This window comes from Rhipicephalus sanguineus, chromosome 8 (assembly GCF_013339695.2).
Source record: "Rhipicephalus sanguineus isolate Rsan-2018 chromosome 8, BIME_Rsan_1.4, whole genome shotgun sequence".
In the NCBI taxonomy this organism is placed as follows: Eukaryota; Metazoa; Arthropoda; class Arachnida; order Ixodida; family Ixodidae; genus Rhipicephalus; species Rhipicephalus sanguineus.
In genome coordinates, this window is record NC_051183.1 from 53,180,767 (window position 1) to 53,202,678 (window position 21,912).

At 43.8% G+C, this 21,912-nt stretch overlaps 1 protein-coding gene across 1 annotated transcript; it reads right to left on the reverse strand.

Annotated features, from left to right (window-relative positions):
- Positions 1 to 706: 706 nt before the first annotated feature.
- LOC119402738 (uncharacterized) lies at positions 707 to 18,957 on the reverse strand. Its single transcript, XM_049418236.1, has 4 exons — positions 18,863 to 18,957; positions 7,594 to 7,682; positions 4,294 to 4,395; positions 707 to 834 (listed from the first exon to the last, which is right to left on the reverse strand). Exons 1-4 carry the CDS (start codon positions 18,940 to 18,942, stop codon positions 707 to 709), a joined length of 399 nt encoding a protein of 132 aa, XP_049274193.1. The 5' UTR covers positions 18,943 to 18,957.
- Positions 18,958 to 21,912: the final 2,955 nt, after the last annotated feature.

Consider the following 21,912-nt stretch of genomic DNA (forward strand, 5'->3'; position numbering starts at 1 on the left):
CTTGACAACGGTTTGCACACGGAACGTATCTCTGCCCACGGCCTGCATCTCCCGCGCGGTTCATCTCTTCGCAGACTAAGTGGTTTGCAAACGGCACGCATCCCTCTGCACTTGCTCCTCAATGGTCTATCCGTTCATCGCGCGCGCCTATTGGGCTCCGTTACTCCTCTTTCGGGTAAATTTGCCTTAGGGCATAAGTGCGCCGCACACGAAGCAGTGGTGCCATCCGTAGCGCACGGTTATCAGTTCCGTATATTACGAAATCTTTACTTTCAGCTTCTTTTTTATAACTGTTTTGCGCAGTATGCCCGGAGAGAGATTTAACTTCATATGACGGCCATAGGCGCTGTAGTTTTCTGGTGAAGTTTCCCTTTTGTTGCAGCCAAGTAGTTTAACGCTGCAAACGTTTTAGGCATCTTTTATTTATTTATTTATTTATTTATTTATTTATTTATTTATTTATTTATTTATTTATTTATTTATTTATTTATTTGTTTGTTTGTTTGTTTACCTTTTTTATTTATATAAGTTTTTCTGGCTTATAATGTATTTGATACTCAGAGCATGGCAAGACTGATAATATGTCATCGGTGTCACACCCTGTAAAGGGCACTTAATGTACGTAAAGAAAGCTTCTAAAATTTAAGATACACGTGAACTAAACTGCGGTGAGTTCACAACTTTCGTTGGGGTCGTTCATTTCTTTCTAATACAAGCAATGGTCTCCATTGTATATCTGATATATGTTTCCCTTTTGTGCAAACACATTAAAGATGAAAGTGCAGGGAACGGTCCGCTTCTGACGGTGATCCTCATGGACCCAAAGCTGGTAACCTGCAAAGTGGCGACGCGCGGCACATTATTTTCCGCATAAAGCTTTGGGTACAGAACATAAACATCCCTATACCAAATAGAGGTAATGTGCAAGTGAATGGTTGTAGCTGAAACGCAGAATAGAAAATGATTTCATAATAAAAAAAGTCACAGTTTCGCCGCAAGGCCGGAGCAATGAATGCGATAGCAAGAAACTAATGCTATATGAAGTGAGGCTCGCCAATGGATATTCTCAGTTTGAACAGTGCTCCTGTTGCAAAGGCGGCCAAAGCAGCGAAGGAAACTTCAAGTGTCGAGCTGTGACACTTGATAGTTCGCGCTCATCTTCTGTTTGTTCGTTTAGCGGCGTCCCTTGAGCTCGAGTGGCTTTCGTACGCTCCGTAACATGAGCGCGGACATCACGGTGAAAGCGTGAAACATCCCTCTTCCCCTCAGCACAAGAAAACCGCGCGAGCAGACAGCGGCAGGGCAAGGTTCTCCCTGCGCAAGTATAAGAAGACGCGAGCGAGCTCGCCGACGACTTCTAAATGCGCCTGTCGCGCTCCTAACGCCATCTCGCTGGTAATGAAGAAACGCTTATCAGCGCAGCCGTCTCTGAGTCCGTCCAGCGGTAAAGGGTGTGTATATAACGCTCACCGTTACTTACGTGGAGGATCTGCGTTTCGTGGCGTAGTGGCTAGCGCCACTCGCTGCGGAGGAAGCGGTCCCTGGTTCGATTCCGCGCTTCGGAAGCATTTTTTTGAATTATTTTTCTTTGGGGCTTATACATATATATATATATATATATATATATATATATATATATATATATAATATAGATATAGATATATACACACACATATACGGTGCATGACGGCGGCGACGGCGACGGCAAAATCCAGCCGAGACTGTCCATATAATTGCTATCGCAATAAAAGAACATAGCGACACCCACCATCGGAGCAGTTTAGAAACTGATTGTTCGACTAGCCTTGTGATTGGCTTCATGTGTTCCTTTCGTCGTGTTTTTAACAGGCAACCTACGTGCCGCTCTTGGGGCATATGTGAATGCGCTCGTTCTCGTAATACCAATTTCCTTACAACTGAAGAAAATGTAACTGTTTATGCTTTGCCGCAGTCGCCTGGTTACTGGTATTATGCCGGTCACCCAGAAGGTGCAATGAGACACACTTGCAGTAGACCCTGACGAAATGCATCTTGGCATTGTCAGTAGAAGCGATCAGTGGCGTAGCCAGGGGGGGGGGGACACACCGTGCCCGTGCCCCCTCCCCCGAAAATTTTTTCCCCATGGGATAGAGAGCACAAAATGACACTCGACCTCACTTATCTGTCCAGGCCCAATGTCGGATCAAGGAGGTGCACCCCCCCCCCCCCGAAAAGATTTCTGCCTACGCCACTGGAAACGATTGGCCTTCATAGTGAATTCTAGTGAATACATTGGCAAATAACATATATACTACAAGCTGGCGTGCCCATAAAATCGATCGACTACATCTGTCCAAATGTACAGCGTTGTATTCTTTCTAAAAGCTGTGACTTAAAACTCCTGTTTTATCAAAGAGGCGTTATGATGATCCTGCAAAATAAACGCAAAACACACGGAGATGTTGCTGTCCATGGCACATGTTGGGGCCACAGATGGAAAAATCAAGACCGATGAAGTCTTCGAAGCTGTACATTACATTAGTTGTGCGTAAGACTAAGTGAGCCGAGAGAAACTGCTCGTCGAGAACGCTTAGTAAGGAGCTGTGGATATCACTAACCCCCTTACACCTTCGAGAATATAGGCAAACGTTGTATTATAACCAAAGCTGATCGACTGATCGTCGGCTGATCGACGAAAAAACGAACTCTTATGGGTTCGAAAAAACGAACCCTTAAGAGTCATCTTCTTTGCTTCATTCATAGCAAGGGTCTCGTTCTGGCAGACTTGATGCCTTCAGGTAGTATGCGAGCGATTATTGGTCAGCTGCCAGCTCGTAAAAAGATCACGTGCTACGTGACGCCAGAAAGGCAGAAAAAGAGTGTTCCACACTCGCCGCCATGGCTGCGATTGGCGCTGACTAACACTCCAAGGTTTAAATGCACATATATACCCCATATAGTGGACGGGAGGATGACCGCCGCTGTAGCTCAGTGGTAGAGCATCGGACACGTTATTCGAAGGTCGCAGGTTCGGTCCCTGCCGGCGGCAAGTTGTCTTTTCGTCCACTTTACTTTCTTCACATTTCTATTCTAAATACTACAGATAACACCCCCTATACATTCCTTGGCGTTATTGTCTGTTAGTTCTCATTAATATTGTGTCTAACAAAGAAAAAACGAACCCTTACGAGTCATGTTCTTTGATTCATATATATATATATATATATATATATATATATATATATATATATATATATATATATATATATATAGCCAGCTTTATTGTCAGTACTGAGAGACAAAAATTTTAGTTGCAAATGGAGGGCAGGCTATAACGACTAACGGCGGGCAGGCTATAGTGACAAATGGAGGGCAGGCTATAGTGACTAACTTTCCATAAATTTGAAAGTGTGACAGCTTCCCGAAAATCGCGCGTGTTAAGCAATACAACACTCATGAAATCCCTCTTGCTGGGACATTTCTAGAAAAGAAGCCGCAGGACACTTCCTCACTGAGGGATGCTCCTCAGAGAACGAGATTGCTATTGGCGAAGCGGCAAGAATGTTGAGCACTGCTTGGTTGTGTACCTGCCTAAGAAGTAGTTCTATTATTGCGCCTAAGCGTTAGTGGTGAGCGCTAACTAAACAAGAACCAAAGTTTGAACTTTTTTTACGACTCTCTTGCAACCACTATCTGATGTTAGAAATAATATTTCTGCCACTTCAGAGAACCTTGTCTACCGCTGAACTTGGTCTCTTGGTAAGCTCAATGTCTGTTAAATACAGCAATTCGCCTCGTTGATTTGCGTTTCAAGAGCGTCCACTGTATAATTCTCATGTCAGCAGTTTCCTTAGTCTCGTGCTTTGTGGAACTGGCTTCTCTCGATATGGCTCATTGATATGGCTTTGGCCCACGCGCTGGCAAAAACTAGCATTTGTTGCGATGGATGGATTTACTAAAGGTAGCGCACCTGTGGGACCAAAGGCGCTATGGGTGGCTTCAGGGGAACTTCTCAAGTCCATCTACAGAGTAGATACTGCACATCCGATCGCCGACCGAAATGCTAGGTCATATGGCTCCGTACGAGTGAGTGTTGTGACGAGAGCCAGCCCACGTTCGCAAACCTAGGGCTTACGTGTTCTTTTAAACATCAAAAGATAAACTAGATAACACCTCATGATGTTTCCGGCGCATTTTGCTTAGCCACCTTGCGTGACCGAGCGATAAATAATGCTTTTTTTCAACAGAGTGAGGTGGGTGATGCCCCGTAAGTTTTCGGCCCCTTGTCTAATCCCCTGTTCTACTTATGCTTACCGTCTATACTTTCATTGTTCCTTTTGTTCGACACGCTTGGAACATAAATGACATGGCACGTATCTCCATCAGTGAATACTACAGCAAGTTCAATACATTTATCTGCAATTGACAAAATGAGTCAGTGTCACCAAGGAAATAGTAAATATTATAATTATAATAAATATGACAGTAATTATTTATAATATTGAAATAATTATGTCAACAGTGCTGTGAATTATGAAGCAAATGTCTTTCTCCTGTCCGTGTCACCTAAGACTTCAATATCGTGTACACTGCTGTTTCAATCAGACAGAATTTCTCTGAAGAGGTCGTTCAATTACATTCCTAAGTTTATGGCATATGTCAGCGCACGCTGGATGAAACGACGAACACAAACGCGAATGAACAACACAACCGCTTGTGTTGGCCATTTGTTGTTCTGGTCCTCGTTTCACCCGGCGTGCGCTGCCATATGCCGTAATGATCAACCAACTAGCCCACAAGTACATTTTAAGCAAGTTTATTCCTAAGTTTATATTATAAAACTTCATAGGTGTGCGTCTTTCTTCTTAGTGTGCGTACCAGCTGATACGTTCGCGCACGAAGGCACAAACAAGTTTGTAAATGAAGCTGGTCCTGAATTCTTCGGTTACTTTTTATAATAAATCAATCGAGTCTGTAGTGTCTGCACCTGCATACAAGTACAACAAGTAGACTGCCGGTTAAATCACAATGTGACTGCGGGGCGCTCCGTGCGAGAAACGTTTTTAGCGTTATGATATCTACTCGCGCAAATTGGAGACAATAAAAAGAACCCTAGAATGAATAATTGTCTACTAATATCTGTTAAAGGCGTCCTTGGTCGATATTCCTAGTTCTAGCATTATCCTTCCCGTTAAAAAATTCAAACGAAATTGAAGACATACTCTCTTTTCTCAGCATTTCCTTTCTCCGGCGATGCTACTATGTAACACTGAGCGGGGTGTGAAGTTACATCTCATTTGAATTGGGGGGCTATATATTTTCTGTAGCTAGAAGGTAGACGCATCTTTATAACACTAGAATATCTTAATGTAAGACTCCCTATAGTAAATCAATACAGCTATCCTATAAACTCTCATCGTGCCCAAAAAGCAAGTGGTGTATCTGCGCTATATTACGTTTTTTACCCTTATAACTCCGGAATCACGTAGGAAGGGTAAAAAATTCGGCAGATCCCACGTACCGTGGGAGTCGATGTTATGCGAAGCATGCGGTGAGAAACTGACTGTGGCGTAATTTTTTGTACTCAGTGACGCTAAAGATTTGTATGAATTTTATACGCACACATATATGTTGAAGAGCTGAATATGTGCTATATAACCAGCTGATTACAGTTGGGTAACGCTGCCAACGGCAACGTGGGTATTACGAACACCAGAAGCGGTTAGCTGATACGTAGTGCTTATATTTGTCTCTTATGATGGAGAACGCACGCAAGTTTCACGAACCCGTGTGCATGTGTGGAAGAGGTTTTTGACAGTTCTTGAACAAGGTCATCATCACCGTGGTCAGTGAGCACCAGCTGCTGGTCATGATTTGTTATTGGATCCGGTCGTGATCGTGGTGATGAGGGGTCCATGTGTAGCGAAGTATGAAGTATACTACAGCTGTTGGAAATCATGGATGCCTCGGTCATTTCGTCGATAAATCGTTTGTCGATAGAGCCGGCGAAATGTCGGAACCTGAAGTCACCCGTCGCGTTGGTGACATATAGGCCGTCGAGGCTGGTAGGCGTGAATAGTGCTACGTAGACCAAATCAGTGGATGGCGCTTGTCGTATTCGTAGAATAACCTGGGCGCATGTGGCATACGTAGCCTAGTCTACAAAGAGGCCGGCAATCAATCTGGCACCATCCTCGGTCAGCATGAGGCCATCACCCAGCCTCGTAAGAAATGAAGAGGACACTGCGTCGTTCTGGCGGACTAAGTGCACTTTACGGTGCGATGATGTGAATATCATACGTAACGTTCGTTAATGTATTCCTCCGGTGTCGAGCAATGCTTCGATATAACTTGCGAAATCATAGGAATACAAATGCAGTGTTTATTAGACTGCTATAAAAGCGGAGCTAACACTGGAACCACAGATGTTAATCTCATATGACTCCTGTGTCGTAGGAGTACACATCGTAGGAGTATCATGTAGTGTGTATTGCTTTTTTACAAAATTATATAGCCAGAACCATAACCACAATTGACGTCGCAATGACGTTAGGCCGGCAGAGGCTGTTTTTCTAAACCACTTTATATACCTGGCGTGGCTCTGTGGTAGAATATCTGATTGCCACGCAGAAGGCTTGGGTTCGATTCCTGCTGGGATCCTAATTTTAATTCTTTCCATTAGTCGGGTCAATGCTGCCGATGTCGGTTTTTCTTGACGCTCTCGCATTTAAGCTACCAATCTCGGTTCTCGCCGTTCCTGGGTAGATATAAACTGTCAATCACCTGTGGCGCATACCCGTACATCACGGCCCGTTGTAAACGGGTATGAGCCACACGTGTCTGGAGGAAAGGGTTTGACGACGTACGCGACACGATTTTCGCGTTATTCATGTCATGACCCGACAGTCATATTCGCCAAATCCTTTTACCCTCCCATGCCAAGTTTGGTCTACATCAAGTTAAGGAGGCGATCATGAGAGCACCCAGACGTAGGCGGCTAGATAGATAGATAGATAGATAGATACGTAGATAGAAACGCTCAAAGTGCCAGAGGTTCGCTAAGAAATGCTTCGCATTTAAAAACGTTCAGCACGCCAAATAAAATCCTCTTCTGAATGATGTGAATGCTAGAGATGGTAGCTACGTAAGGTGGAGACTTTTAGGCGCTAGTGTGTGTTGTTCGCTATCACGTTTAGGATTTTTAAGCTTCGCGCCATGCTGTTGTGCGCTGATGAAATTCCATCGCAGTAAATTGGCTGTAAATTTTATTCATTTTATCTGCACTTTTGTCGCTTTGAATAAAGTTGCAACTCCACTTGCTGCATACACCATCAACGCTTCGACTTGAAAATGATTTATTCGCTGCCCCCGAACGCAAGTATACTTCTTTCTTCTTGTTTATGGTTCAGAGGTCCGTAGTATAAAAAAGCTACTCTTCATTGAACGTTTGCACAAAAGAAAAATACGTAGCAAGCGAGAACACGCCCTCTTTTGCGATGTACGTGTTTGTATTCAAATATATAGCGATATTCATCCCTATAACTAAGCCACCATTCATACTCATATGTTAATTCATATTCGCTTACGTCAGGAACACTGAGAACAGACGCTTACCAACTGTCTCATACTTGATTCCGTTCAGCACGCTGGTGTAGTTAAACATACGAAGGGGCCCTAATTGCTGATCCCGCCATGGGCGAAACCTGAAAAATTTTCAAGCAAGCAGTTAATTCACATGGACACACTCAGCCCCCTAAAGTAGCCGCCCCTATTTAAATGTTGAAAATTCACATGCGCAACACACGCACGCACATAACTTCACAGCGCAGAGGGGCAGTCTTGTGCGGTATGCGGCATCATTAAAAGTCTGCAGCCGCTCGTGTAAGTCTGTTGTCCTTGGGAATTAAAGCAATGCCTTGGTTGCTTGAATTCTCGATGACTTATCAGGATGACATCGGAGAATCCCTTCCCCCCCTGTACAGGGTAGCATACCGGTTATGCCAAACTTGTTGACATCCCTGTCTTTCCTCTCTCCCGTTTTCCTTCCTTCCTTACATGCGCGACAGAATATGATACAACCTACAGGAGGGACATACGCAAACAATCGGTAATGACACGCAATATAACTTATTGGACTGTTCCCTAGAAATGATGATCAATGCACAGTATCGAGCACAGGCGCGAAAACACAGACCAGAATAGAATATTGCTGTGCTATGCTCACTCCCGCTCTCTTCACAAAAAGGGGCAGTTTTGCTCCTATTAGAAATTTGGATAAAACGTTTCTAAAGCGTACGAATTACTCAGACAACGAACAAGGCTGTCAATTGTTATGGTAGCGATGTTGATGGTATGGTTCACAAACCTCAGCAATACATTTAGCAAACGCAAGTAGATATAGGGGAAGCTACAACGCAGCATGCCACATGGATGGCACAAGCATGCCACATGGATGAGCTTTCTTCTGAATTACGAGGCTTATCCACAACCCTGTTTCGATTGTCGAATGGAAGATTACGATCGAAAAAAAATTCTGCAGATCCCACACGTTGTGGGAATCGGTATCGAGTACTTCTATGCTGTACTTCTATGCGACGAGTACTTCTACAACGAGTACTTCTATGCTGTATTTTATGGCTTTGAGCCAGGCGTTACGAGGTGGATCGAAGTGTTTTTGTAAGTGTAGTAGCTGTTTGCACATCGTGGGCTTACCAGGCACGTCAACACTGGCGCTTAAAGGGTAACTTATGCTGCGACATAACGCCAGGCTTCACGTTAGAGTACATACGTCAGTTTTATCGAAACTGAGGGCACTTCATGGTGCAATCATGTGAATATCGTACGTAACTTTCGTCAATGTATTCCTCCGGGGTCGAGCAATCCTTCAATGTAGCTTTCTAAATCATAGGAACACAAATGTAATGTTTATTAGACTGCTATAAAAGCGGAGGCAGCACTGGAACCGCAAACATTCATCTGATATGACGCCTTTATCGTAGGAGTATATATGTAGTAGAGCACTGCACGGGCTCGGGCCTACCCGAAAACTCGGGCCCGGCCCGGCCTGTGGGCCGGGCCGGGCCGGGCCGGGTAAAGTAGTTTTCACGGCGGGCCCGGGCCGGGCTCGGGCCTGAAACTCCGGGATTAGAGCCGGGCTCGGGTTTGAGGTGGCGGGCTCGGGTCGGGCCGGGCTTGGACTTTGCTCAGTTCTTAAAGGGACACAAAAGTGATACAATGAATCGGTCAAGACTGATAAAGTGTACACTGAGAACTCGAATGTAATTAGTTTTACCATCATGAGGAGAAAATCAAGGGCAAAGTTCCATTTTTTAATTTCGCGCCGAAACCTCCGCGCGTGACGTCAGCATTTCAAACTGTATTTGTCTGTTAGTTCGCATTAATGTTGTGTCTAACAAAGAAAAACGAGCCCTTAAAAGTCATCTACTTTCCTTAATTCATAGTGAGGGTCTCGTTCTGGCAGACTTGATGCCTTCATGTAGTATGCGAGGGATTATTCATCAGCTGCCAGATCGTAAAAATACCACGTGCTACGTGACGCCAACAGGCAGAAAAAGAGTGTTCCATACTCGCCGTCATGGCTGCGATAGGCGCTAGCACTCCTAGGTAAAAATGCACATATATACCCCATAAAGTAGACGAGAGGATGACCGCCGCCGTAGCTCAGTGGTAGAGCATCGGACGCGTTATTCGAAGGTCGCAGGTTCGGTCCCTGCCGGCGGCAAGTCATCTTTTCGCCCACTTTACTTGCGTCACATTTATATTCTAATTACTACAAATAACGTCCCCTAAACTCTCCTTGATAATATTGTCTGTCTCATTAATGTTGTGTCTGACAAAGAAAAACGAGCCCTTAAAAGTCATCTACTTTCCTTCAAACTGTATTTGTCGGATTTTGGGGACATTGGGTCAACGAACCTTCTTGAAACTTGGTATGTTAAGTCTATGGCCCTCTCAGAGGTCAATATACTTAATTTTTGCCGATTAGAAACTACGTAGATCCCAGTAGACGTCGTCATAATCTATGACGTCATGGTGTTTGTTGCACGATTTTCAAGGTGGCTTCGGTACCCGCATTTTCTTCATAGGCATTTTCCCGCTTACCAAGACCCTTGTCGCAGCGAGCGTGGTGATTATGGAATTTTAAGCATAATTTACTGATAATAGAACAATTGTTTTCCTTAGTGTCCCTTCAAGTGTGTTCCTCATACGTTGCGCGTACTTATACATTTCACATTTTATCTCGACAAAACGATTTTTTTATGTGGGGCAAGCTTTTGGAGAAGTTTTATGAGCGACAAGTACTGATTTTCTTTTGCTTCTTGCATATGGGCTACTTGATTTATCTGAAACGGGTGAGCTAAAAGCAAATAGACCAGGCGCTTATGTCTTTAACATCTCACTATTGTTTACATTATTTGCATTCATTATTATTTTATATCCCAAATGTTATTCTGTAATCGCAGTAATAAATGTAATATAATAAATTTATACCTACAAGTTACAACTTATCATCGCAAGTGCGTTAACGGAGCTCCAAGACGGGGAAACGTTCTTGAAAGTTCCAGCCCTCCACTAAAACTAAGAGACAGCGCGGAGACTCGTTGCATGAAATCCCTATAAAGACATTCCTTTTCCGTGGCTCCGTCTCGGCTCTCAGAGGTCATGGGACGCGAGATGGACATACGCATCCTTCTTTGTGTGGCCACATTGTTAACATCTGAGCTTTCGTCTTGTTCCGCTATATCGGGGGTCTCAAACTCGCCTCAGCTAACTGGCCGCATTCACGAAAGTTTACTTCCTCAAGGGCCAAGACAGTGACGAACGTAGGAGTGGAAGGGTGATGGGAGGAGTAGGTTGTACCAGACGTGAGCTAACGTTGCCATTTGAGAGACCTTTTTAATATTTTATATAGGGGTCATTTCTGAAGGGTATACTTGACCACAAGATTCCACCAACATATCGATACCAGCTCTAAAATGACTAAAATCTTGACGCCAATTCTGTAATATAGAGTTTTGTTTCACGGCTATGTATCAACACATGGTAGCTGCCGGCGGTGCCTCACGAAAAAAAAAAAAATCTGCTTTTGATCTGTCATGCCTGTGTAGCACAAGAAAGCACTTATGAAGAAAAAAGAAAAAAATGGGACGAACACAGTCATGTGCGGGCCGCAGGCCGTTATCGAGAGGTCCGTGGGCCACTTGTTTGAGAGCCCTGCACTATATAGTGCGAAAGCTACAATCTTACTGTCTGGAGTAGCATGTCAGGCGAATAGCCAGGCAAACATCTCCAGCTTTTCATTAAAACATTTCTCTCTCTCTCTCTCTATCTCTCATACTGCCACAACAGCGTTGGAATGTGCAGGAATAGCATATATACGTCCATTAAACATGTATATTCATTTTTAAAGGCAAAGTATATTCGCTTGTCGAAATTTTTGGCTTGAAATAAGAATAACGAATTGCACGCCGGGTGATGTCCCCTTACCTCGAATCATATGCATCCTATGAGTAAGCGTCTAGAAGCTTATTCGCGCCTTTATTACGAAACTGGAATGAACCCCGAAAATAGATCGCAATCCCTTCGTCCACCTATTGCCAGTCCTAGCAGTGTAGTCCTACCAGCGTAGGCCACCTTCTACCGGTACAACATTGTTAGGAAGGCATACACCACTAAAATATGGAAAAAAAGAGCCCCGTGAAAGCCGTCCGTAACAAACACTGCTTAAAACTGCGAGAAGCCCTCAGAGGTATTGATAGATTATATTGAAGAGTGCCACAACGTTCGGGAATGATAGAAATGAAAAGATCAGCTGGACAGCTATTTTCACTCTGCAGAGGTCCAAAAAGACATCCTAAATTATCTCCAGTGGTTGAAGTTAAGAACTACGATTGCCGACGCCTTCACATTTCGCAAGGCAGATATGCGCCCCTGCGGCTAGCGCTAGCAGTGCAAGAAACTTTAGCGCGGCAGGACATGTGATGCAACGGCGAGTGGTGTGCTTATAGCGGAATCTCTCTATAATTCGATTTTTTTGTGCAATAACATGCGAACAAATAAACTGTAAACTATGCCACAAAAACTTATAAGCTATATGATAGCAGAGGTGTGATATATGAAAAGAATGCTATGACAAATAGTTTATTTTTTCCCCATTTGGCTTCTTACACGTATTTCCAAAGTACACGTGGTGCGCGCGGTTCGTTGTAATTTTTATCTAGGTTGGTGTATTTACAACAAATGTAATAAATTTGGATTTTTTCCTCAATTTCTCTCCATGTGGCAAGGTGCTACTATGATGAAGATACACATCCAGAAGGGTTCACTTTGTCATTGCAGCATGCCTTAAAGAGGTAACAAAGTAACAAAGGAAATTACGGCTGGTGACGCCACCTTGAAATTCCCGCACCAAACGCCGAAACGCCATGTAGATTTTGACGGCGTCTGCTATAGGTCATACACAGCAGGGGCGTAGGCAGAAATTTTTTTTCTTGGGGGGGGGGGGAGGCACCTCCTTGATTTGTAGTGTGGGCCGGGCAGGCAGATGTGGTCAAGTGTCATTTTGGGCTCAGTATGCAATAGCAAAAAAAAAATTTCGGGGGGGGGGGGGGGGGCACGGGCCCGGTGTGCCCCCCCCCCCTGGCTACGCCACTGATACACAGTTCCTAATCGGTAGACATGAAGTGCATTGTCTTCCGAGGGGGCCATAGACTTAACGTGCAAAGCTTCAGAAAATTTCGAAAAGTCAAAATCACGAAAATACGAAAAATGCGCTGTGATATCCGTGTTATCACGCGTGGAGATTTTGGCGCGATACTTAAAAATGAAACTTTCACCTTGATTTTCTCCTTTATTAATCCATCTCTATTGGTGAAATTAACAGCATTAGATTTTTCAGAGTACAGTTAATCCATTTAAGCCGATTGAGTGTTTCACTTTCGTGTCCATTTAAATTTAAATACAGAGCGCAATAAAAAATCACAGCATATCCACGGAGTGAATGATGATGAGTGGGCGAAGCTGCGGAGGTTCATCGGTAAACTGTGAATCTTCCGTGAATTCTGCCCAGTACATCATCACCGACGTGAGATCGGGCGCGTTTATACTAAAGGTTCGATGAGTTATGACGACTTGCAGCTCACTTTAATTTTACGTGCACGCTGTGAATTTTCATTCTTTAGAAAACCATTGCTTTAGAAAACATCTGGCGTCTTTCGTTAAGCAGCTGGCGTCTTTTCGTTTTGCCTTAGAAACACCTGGCGTTCTTTCGTTTTGCTTTTAGAAAACATCTGGCGTCTTTCGTTAGTTTGTTTCATCAATCAACGGCGTTTTGAACAAAATTTTTATTGTTTAATCACGCACAGGAGAAATCTCACCAGGCGCTACCTTGGAGGTAAACAATGGCTGCTAATGGGAATGAGAGACAGAAGAAGTCGGCTTTTAGCTAACACTTACACTTCTACTTCTACTAACGTTTCCTACTGGAACATGCCAATGGCTGCTAATGGGGAATGAGAGACAGAAGAATTCGGCTTTTAGTTAACGCGCACGTTGCGAATTTTTTATTGTTCAACAACGCACAGGAAAAATCTCCCACCGGCACCACCTTGGAGGTCAAAGCGTAAGACTGGTTACGCACTACGACTACTACGACTACGACTACGAGGGACGAACGGGTACCGCCTTAAGGAGCTTCGCCCCTAAAACAAAACGGAGAGAGCGTTCCGTTTTCTGTCCCATTCGTTTTTGATTGCGCTCCCTATTGAAGCCGGACTCATGCTGCAAATCACTTCTTTTGCTACAATATCTGCTACAAAACGCTGTTGATGATCCCGATTGTATTTGCAGAAAGATAGGTACAATATATCCACTGCCGAACAAACGTTCATCGTACCCAGTATGTCCGCTCAACTGTTTCCACGGTGAGCCAGCCCCTTTTTACAAGAAACTACCGTACTTAAAGTATACTTGCTAGCGAAGCATGCGCCAAGCATGCGTAGATATATGCCACTTAAAACGCCTTGCGGTCGATTCTGTGTTCGGGCAGCACCACCTATAGATTATTGGCTCGGGCCCCTGTCGGGCCCGATCTGTGGTCGGGCCGGGCCGGGCCGGGTAGGTGAAATTTCTTCTCGGGTTCGGGCCGGGCCCGGGTCTCATTTCTAGACGGCGGGCCGGGCTCGGGTGGGTAAACTTGAACGAGTCCCGGTCCCGGGCCGAGCCCGGGCCGAGAATCACGGCCCGTGCAGTGCTCTAATATGTAGTGTTTATTGCGTTCTTGTAAAATTAGATAGCCAGCAACACAACCACAAGTGACGTTGCACTGACATTAAGCCTGCATAGGCTCTTTTTCCAAACCAATTTATAGACTTGGCACGGCTCTGTAATAGAATACCTGACTGACACGCAGAATTCTTGGGGTCGATGCCTGCTGGGATCCTAATTTTCAATCTTTCCATTCGCTGCCGATGTCGGTTTCTCTTAATGCTCTCGAATTTAAGTTACCGATGTCTGTTCTCGCCGTTGCTGGGTAGATATATACTGTCAATCACCTGTGGCGCATACTCGTACACCGCGGCCCGTGGTAAACGGGCATGTGCCACCCATGTCTGGAGGAAAAGGTTTGACGACGTACGCGACGGGATTTTCACGTTATTCATGTCATGACCCGACAGTCATATTCGCCAAATCCTCTTGCCCTCTCATGCCAATTTTCGTCTACACCACGTTAAGGAGGCGATCATGAGAGAGCACCCAAACGTAGATAGATAGATAGATAGATAGATAGATAGATAGATAGATAGATAGATAGATAGATAGATAGATAGATAGATAGATAGATAGATAGATAGATAGACAGATAGATAGATAGATAGATAGATAGATAGATAGATAGATAGATAGATAGATAGATAGATAGATAGATAGATAGATAGATAGATAGATAGATAGATAGATAGATAGTATGCATAGGTAAATTAATGAGCTTGAAGACGACGATGGTGTTAATGTGTATTTTTCGGTTAGCATAACCAGAAAGACCTCCCACGCTCCTCCGCATAGGCTCTCTATATCTCAGTACATTATTGGTTTTGCATATGTCTATTTTAGTACTTGTGCACTATCAGTATTCATAGAGACCCAGGGAACATTTTGCTACGTAGGTGAGGCTCCAACCACCTTCAACACCAGGGTTTAAAGAATTGTTTCGAGAGCTATCAAGATATATATATATATATATATATATATATATATATATATATATATATACATATATATATATATATATATATATATATATATATATATATATATATATATATATATATATATATATATATATATATATATATATATATATATATATATTCATTATGTTTTTTGTTCTGATTTTGTCACTGTCATTTGTTACCCACTCCTGCTTGGGCCCGAACAGGACCTGCAGTATTTGTAAATAAAAAAATAAAAAATAAGTATATATATATACACACCGGGTGTCCCTGCTAACTCTGACCAAGATTTTTTCAAAAACATGCCCTCGAGCAAAGTTCTACTTGCTTTATATGGTGGGGGTCATGTGTACATAAAACCTGTATTTTTTGCATTACTAAACAATGATTACTGAATTCACTTCACCAACTTTTAGGAGCTGGCTTGCCAGGTTCTTAACCTGGGGCGTCGTCCCGCGCCGTAACCTGCATCCATCCATTCAGAGCGTCGTGGAACGCGAAGACGAACGCTACGCGCGTCGTGTCTTCCCTCTAGCCTGGCCGTTAATTCCCACAGGGCGAGCGGGGAACGCGTTCGACAGCCAGGCGAGCGTCGGACGGCTATCTTTAGGGCCACATTATCGTGCGTGTTTTGAGGGCAGCTTTCAAATTGAAAGAATATTAGGACTGTTGCCTCTGCAAGTGTCGACAATGGAGAATCAGACGCTCTTAGATATTTCTTGTATATATACTTCATCAATGTGTATAAAATTGTAAACTTGGTATATAGTTCATCAAAATTGTAAATTAATAAAACATTGTGCACATATGTATATATAACAACGTGTGTCATGTCTTCATATGATGGTAGAGGACTTGTACGGAAGGTTCACGGGCTTTCCCAATTTTCTCCGAGCCAGCTTCTCAATCATCATTCACTTCGTGGATATGGCATTATTTTTTTATGTTTGCTCGAATCGGTAAAATCTTAACTTTAAGTTGTAGGTCGCTTCAAATAACCCCAGCATCCAGCATTGATTTTGCGCTGGAATCCGTCTGGCTGTTGTTTCCGTGAAAAAACAAAAGCGCGCACAACATGCAAAATAATAAATAAACGCGTGCTCGCGCGCCACGCGTTCTTTAGTTGATGCACGGCGGCGTTCCCTCAATGTACAGGGCTTGACCCTGTTTTATGGACGCGCAACAAAACACGCCGCTGATGTACGCGTCTATTAAAAAAATTACACCATCTCCCGCTAAAGGGAACCATGTGTGGATACGAAACAACGGGGAGATGGCGTAATTTTATTAGGAGCTGGCTCGCCAGGTTCTTATGCTGGGGCGAAGTCCCACGTCGTAAGCTGCATCCATCCATTCAAAGCGTCGTGGAACGCGATGAGGAACGCTACGCGCGTCGTGTCTTCCCTCTAGCCAGGCGGTTAATTCTGACAGGGCGAGCGGGGAAGGCGGTCGACAGGCGCGCGAGAAGGGGGGAGGGCGTAGGAGAGGACAGAGGTCGCGCATGCGCTGGCGTTCATTGCGGCGTTGCGCAGGAGAGAATGAGGTGCGCGAGAGTCGGGGAACGTAGGAGAGGAGGGGGGGAAGATGCGCATGCGCAGTGTGGGTGTGGACGCCGCACGGCGGAGGGAGGGAGTGAGATAGCCCCGAAGATAAGCTGCTTCGCATCTAAAAATCGTGAGGCTCTGTACAATACGACGATGATCGAAGGCAGCCGCGTGTTAACCAAGGAACGCTGGGGAGCGCTCGAGTAGCGGCGCGCGAGCGCGCGTCTATTTCATATTTGGCGTGTTTTGCGCACTTTTGTTCTTTCTCGGAAAAAAAAACAGAGGCAGAATTCAGCACAAAATAAATGTTTAATTCTGGGGTTATTTCAGGTGACCTGCACCTTAACATAAATATTTTTTTTTTCAATTCAAGCAAGAATACAAATACTAGCTGATAAAGTTATTTAATCAATTAGTGCTGAGCAATGGAGAAAAACAGGGTGGACGATTGGGCGAGTTGGTGATTCATGATCGACGTATGTAACTGCGCGGTAGTAAACACGGACGACGGTAGTAAACACGTCCGTGTTTACTACCGCGCAGTTACATACGTCGATCGAGAAAAACAGCTTGTATGTACACACTAGTGCCACTAATATAAAGCAAGTATAACTTTTCTCGTGCGCATGGTTCTTTTTTTTTCATCTTGGTCCGAGTTAGCAGGGACAGCCGGTATATATGGCTAACATTCATAACTACGCTGGTACAAGCCATTCGTGATCATCTTTATCTATGTATTCTTCAACATGGGCCTCAAATTTTGTGAAGGTGTGTTTCTGCGTTACGCTGTCATGAAATTGCTGCTAATAGGCCTAATAAGTCCACATTTTATTTTAAACAATGCTCACATACACGAGTAACAGTGCGCATCTTCGTCTGGTACGCGCATCGGCATCCAGAGACATTACGCTGTGGTGTAGCGAAATTCAAGCCTGTAAGGTTCACCTGTGTGGACGACTAGCCCACAGTAACGCTCTATTATACAAAGTGTATTTCGTAAGCGTACGACAAAATAATAATATATGGGGTTTTACATGTCAAAACCACGTCATGGTGATTATGAGGCACGCCGTAGAAGAGGGATCCAGAAATTCCGACGATCTGGCCCTCTTTAACTCGCTGACATCGCGCAGCACAGGGGCCTCTAGCGTTTCCCCTCCATCTATATGCGACCACACACCTGGGATCAAACCCCGGGTGTGTGGTCGTATATCGTGAGCGCATCGTGAGCGTGTGAGCGCACCGTGTGAGCGCATCGAGGTGGACGGCATATGAAAAAACTCGCATAGCAATGCACAGTGATCGTAAAGAAGTCAGCCATCATATCGTGCTCTACCAGCCGTGGTTGTCTAGTGATTAAGGTCTTCAACTGCTGACCCGAAGGTCACGGGATTGAAGCCCGCGAGCGGCGGCAACATTTTCTATGAAGGCGAAAACGCTAGAGGCCCGTGAACTTAGATTTAGATGCATGCGAAAGAACTCCAGGTTGTCAAAACTGCTCGTGCCCTCCACTACGACGTCCTTGATAATCATATGGTGGTTTTGGGACATGCAACCCCAGCAATATTAGATGTGAAGCATCTTATAGCGGAGTTCAATCCGGTGGTGGTGTGCGGCGTGAGCACTCCTACTGCGCATGCGCAAGCCCTCTCCACACACCTCTCCCTCTCCAGTCCCCTCTCCCCTCCCCTCTCCTCTTCCCATTTCCCCTCCCCTTTTCCCTCACCCTTTCCACTTCCCCTCTCCCCTTTGCCTCTCTCCCCTCCCCCTCTGAAACGCGGGCTCTACATGCCGAAACGCTGCTTCCCATCGCCTCATGGTACCCTTTAGCGGGAGCTGGTGTTTTTATTATACATGTAATTATATTGATTAACTTATATGTAGTTTACAGATATCGTGAATCTACTTCCTGTTTGTATTTGTTCATCCCAACAAAGCGAAAGCAGAAGTCGAAGTTCTGTTGCAACCAAACCATAGGAAATCCTTTAGTGCATTTGTGATCACTACAGTCGACTTTATAGCTTTATACTTCTTTCTGTCTCAAGAACAGTTTGCATTACTTTCCGCATACAAACTTGAGATACTCACATTCTAGTACGCTGCTTGTTGTTGTAAAAGCTGTCAACATTCACAACTTCTTTAGATTTGTCAATTACTCTTGCTTTCATCCTTACGCAACGAAAATTTTCGCCCCATACATCGTTAGTTTCGTATGTTGCGTTTACGAGGTAATATGTTTGCTCAAAACTGGCTGTAATGGACTGAAATGAATCAACGTTAGTAAATCTCATGCCGGGCAGCGTTCTTCGACCTACCTAATTCTTTTAGTTTATGGACACTGCCTGAACTATCACTAGAAATTTAAATTTTATGCATGTGCTTCCATCGGCGATAAGAAATTAAGATATATTTTCAAAATTGAGAAAGCTCTTAGTTTACTTCGAGTAAAAACGCTCCCTTCTGAAAATTTAAACTTAGCTCATGTGTGAAAAACCTATAAGATCAAACTTACCTGCAACTTTCTCCGTCGAATTCAGAACAAGGCAGACGTATAATATTGTTCGTGAAACAACAGCGCAACAGCTACGCGGCTCAGTATATTTTGTGTAGTGGTGTTCGCGACGCTGTAAATGTATTTAACGCTAGTATTTCTAAACGTTTTCAAATGTCGGAAAGACTTTTGTCCAAAATTCATTATTTTTTCGTGTGTGTCAAGAAACTTGAACATAACTGTTCCGGATGGGCTTCCTTTCGAAAAATACAGTCAAGTTTAATCTTTTCGCACTTTTATGCTAATATTCGCATTCTTTGTGAAGTGTGATTCTTGTTATGATTAGGCTTAGTTATTCGGTATCTTGATGACGTACTGATGTCATAATTTTTACCAGACATTTTTCGTTTATGGAATCTGTGTGTAACGTGCCCGTAACACGATCTGATATAAGGCATGTCACTGTGGAGACTCTTGGATAATTTCGACTACCTGAGGTTTATAACGTGCACTTCAATCTGCGTACAGATGCGTTCTTGCATTTTGCTCTCACAGAAATATGGTTGTCGCGACCTGAAATTGAACCCGTGTCCTTAGCAGCGCAAGGCCGCAGCCGCCGAATGACCACTGTGGGTGTTAAAAATACTTGAGAGCGTCCTCAGAAACACTTAATGAATTTATCCAGCTATAATTACCTTTTGCGTAGTTGTTCTTGAAACTATTGAGAAACGCCGTGAGACGTAAAAACGTGTGTATATGTCTTAATAACCGCGGTGCGACCCGGCAGTACGTTCACTTGAGATTCGTTATAATACATCTCAATGTATACATTACAAAAGAGCGCGGCTGGCCACCTTTCTGATGTTTCCGGTCACAGGAATGTTCTCTTATTGAGTTGAGTGAAGGGTTCCAGCACGTTACGACGTGAGCGCAATGGAAGAGACGCACAAGACAAAGGCTGACCAGCCTTTGTCCTGTGCGTCTCTCTTCTGCCCGCGTTGAAATGTGCTGGAACCATTTTCTTTGTGATCATGTACGAAATGACCAAGGAAACCACAGTACTAAACTGTAAACAAATGTTCGCGTACGGCGCCGTAATAATGTTTAATGACTATTTTCACAACATTAACATTAGATGTCACAGAAACTCGGCTATGATTAGGGAGGACAATTACAGAAAACGTAACACGGCACAAGAGTACGACTACCCATTAAATATGGTGATATCACCTTTCTCCATCATTTTTAGCTTTATGTCCGGTTTCTGTTCAATGGCTAGACTTTTGCTCTTTTCGCGCCCGAGAAATATCCATCCACCTCTCTCGTAGTACTAAAAAATTCCTACTTACTAGTGTTTCTACAATTTGCCACGTCTACTCAGGAGCAAGCCCATTTTCGGTAAGCCTGATCACGATCTCTCATATGTATTTAAATGAGTTCATTCGAGAGCGAACTGCGCAAGCATCACGACCAGTGAAGTCGTTACCCCTGCATTCTTATTGGCAGCTTCTTCCGTACCGTCAAGCTTACATCACTCGCTGTACAAAACGTTTCACTTTCTTCCTTCCGCCTAGCCACATCAGTATTTTCAACAATCCTCAAGCAAGCGCTTCTTACTTACAACGAGCATCGAAATGGGACTCCTTCCGGCTCATTGAAGGCTCGAGATGCAATTTCTCTCCAGCGCCAGCTTCGCTCACAAATGCTCAAAAGTAACATTTATTTTCGACATAGCAGTATCTCTTTCCAACCATGGTATGAAAGTATCATAACATTTTATAAATGATACAATACATAATTTCTCGTGTTTTCTATCAAATCAATTTAAAAGTGATGCAACGGTGCGGACGCATAGGTGAAGGGCAGTAAGAGCTCACTCGTTACCTTCCAAGCGTTTTGGAATCCCCCAAGCCTTTCTTCGTTTATCCATAACTGATTTAGTCTTGCATTCATGGTTCCGCTACCATAAACACAGAAACTTACTCCGAAGACAAGAAATATTATAAGATCATTCATCGTAACTTGACCGCGGATTGGCACTATACAAGTGTTGCGCTTGATGTCTGATACTTGGTTATTTATAAGGCCTCTACTTGACCAGCACGATAACGTCATATGTCATTTTCAACAACTTCATGTAGGAGACAGCAAAAACCGCTCATTGTCTTCTCATCACGTTTCTAGAAAAAAATCATATCGCCAATCTGTGGAGTCGACATACTATGTACTGGTTTTCTTCTCTTTAGTTGGTATGTAACAGAAACTCCTAATGTTTACTATTTTTTTACCAAAAACACATTATCTGGGCGCGTTGAAAGCTGTGACTCACGAGTGCGCATTGTTATTATTATATTGCACCTCCATCGCGGTTTATTCAAACCATGAAATTACAGCCAATACCATCTGACGATTATTCTCAGTTATTGCGTATATAGCCGTGTCGTTGATGAAATGTTTCTTAAGTTATTGTATACACACTCACATTCGGCTTAACGGCGATTTGACTACATTCCGTCAGTACATCTTTAATAGTCACCAATGGCACGTGACCACATGCATGTGGCAATACATCATCCATTGCACTTTCGGGCAACGAGCTCGAGCTTTGGCAGCCCACTCAAAGCCGTTAATGAATCTTTTTTTTCTT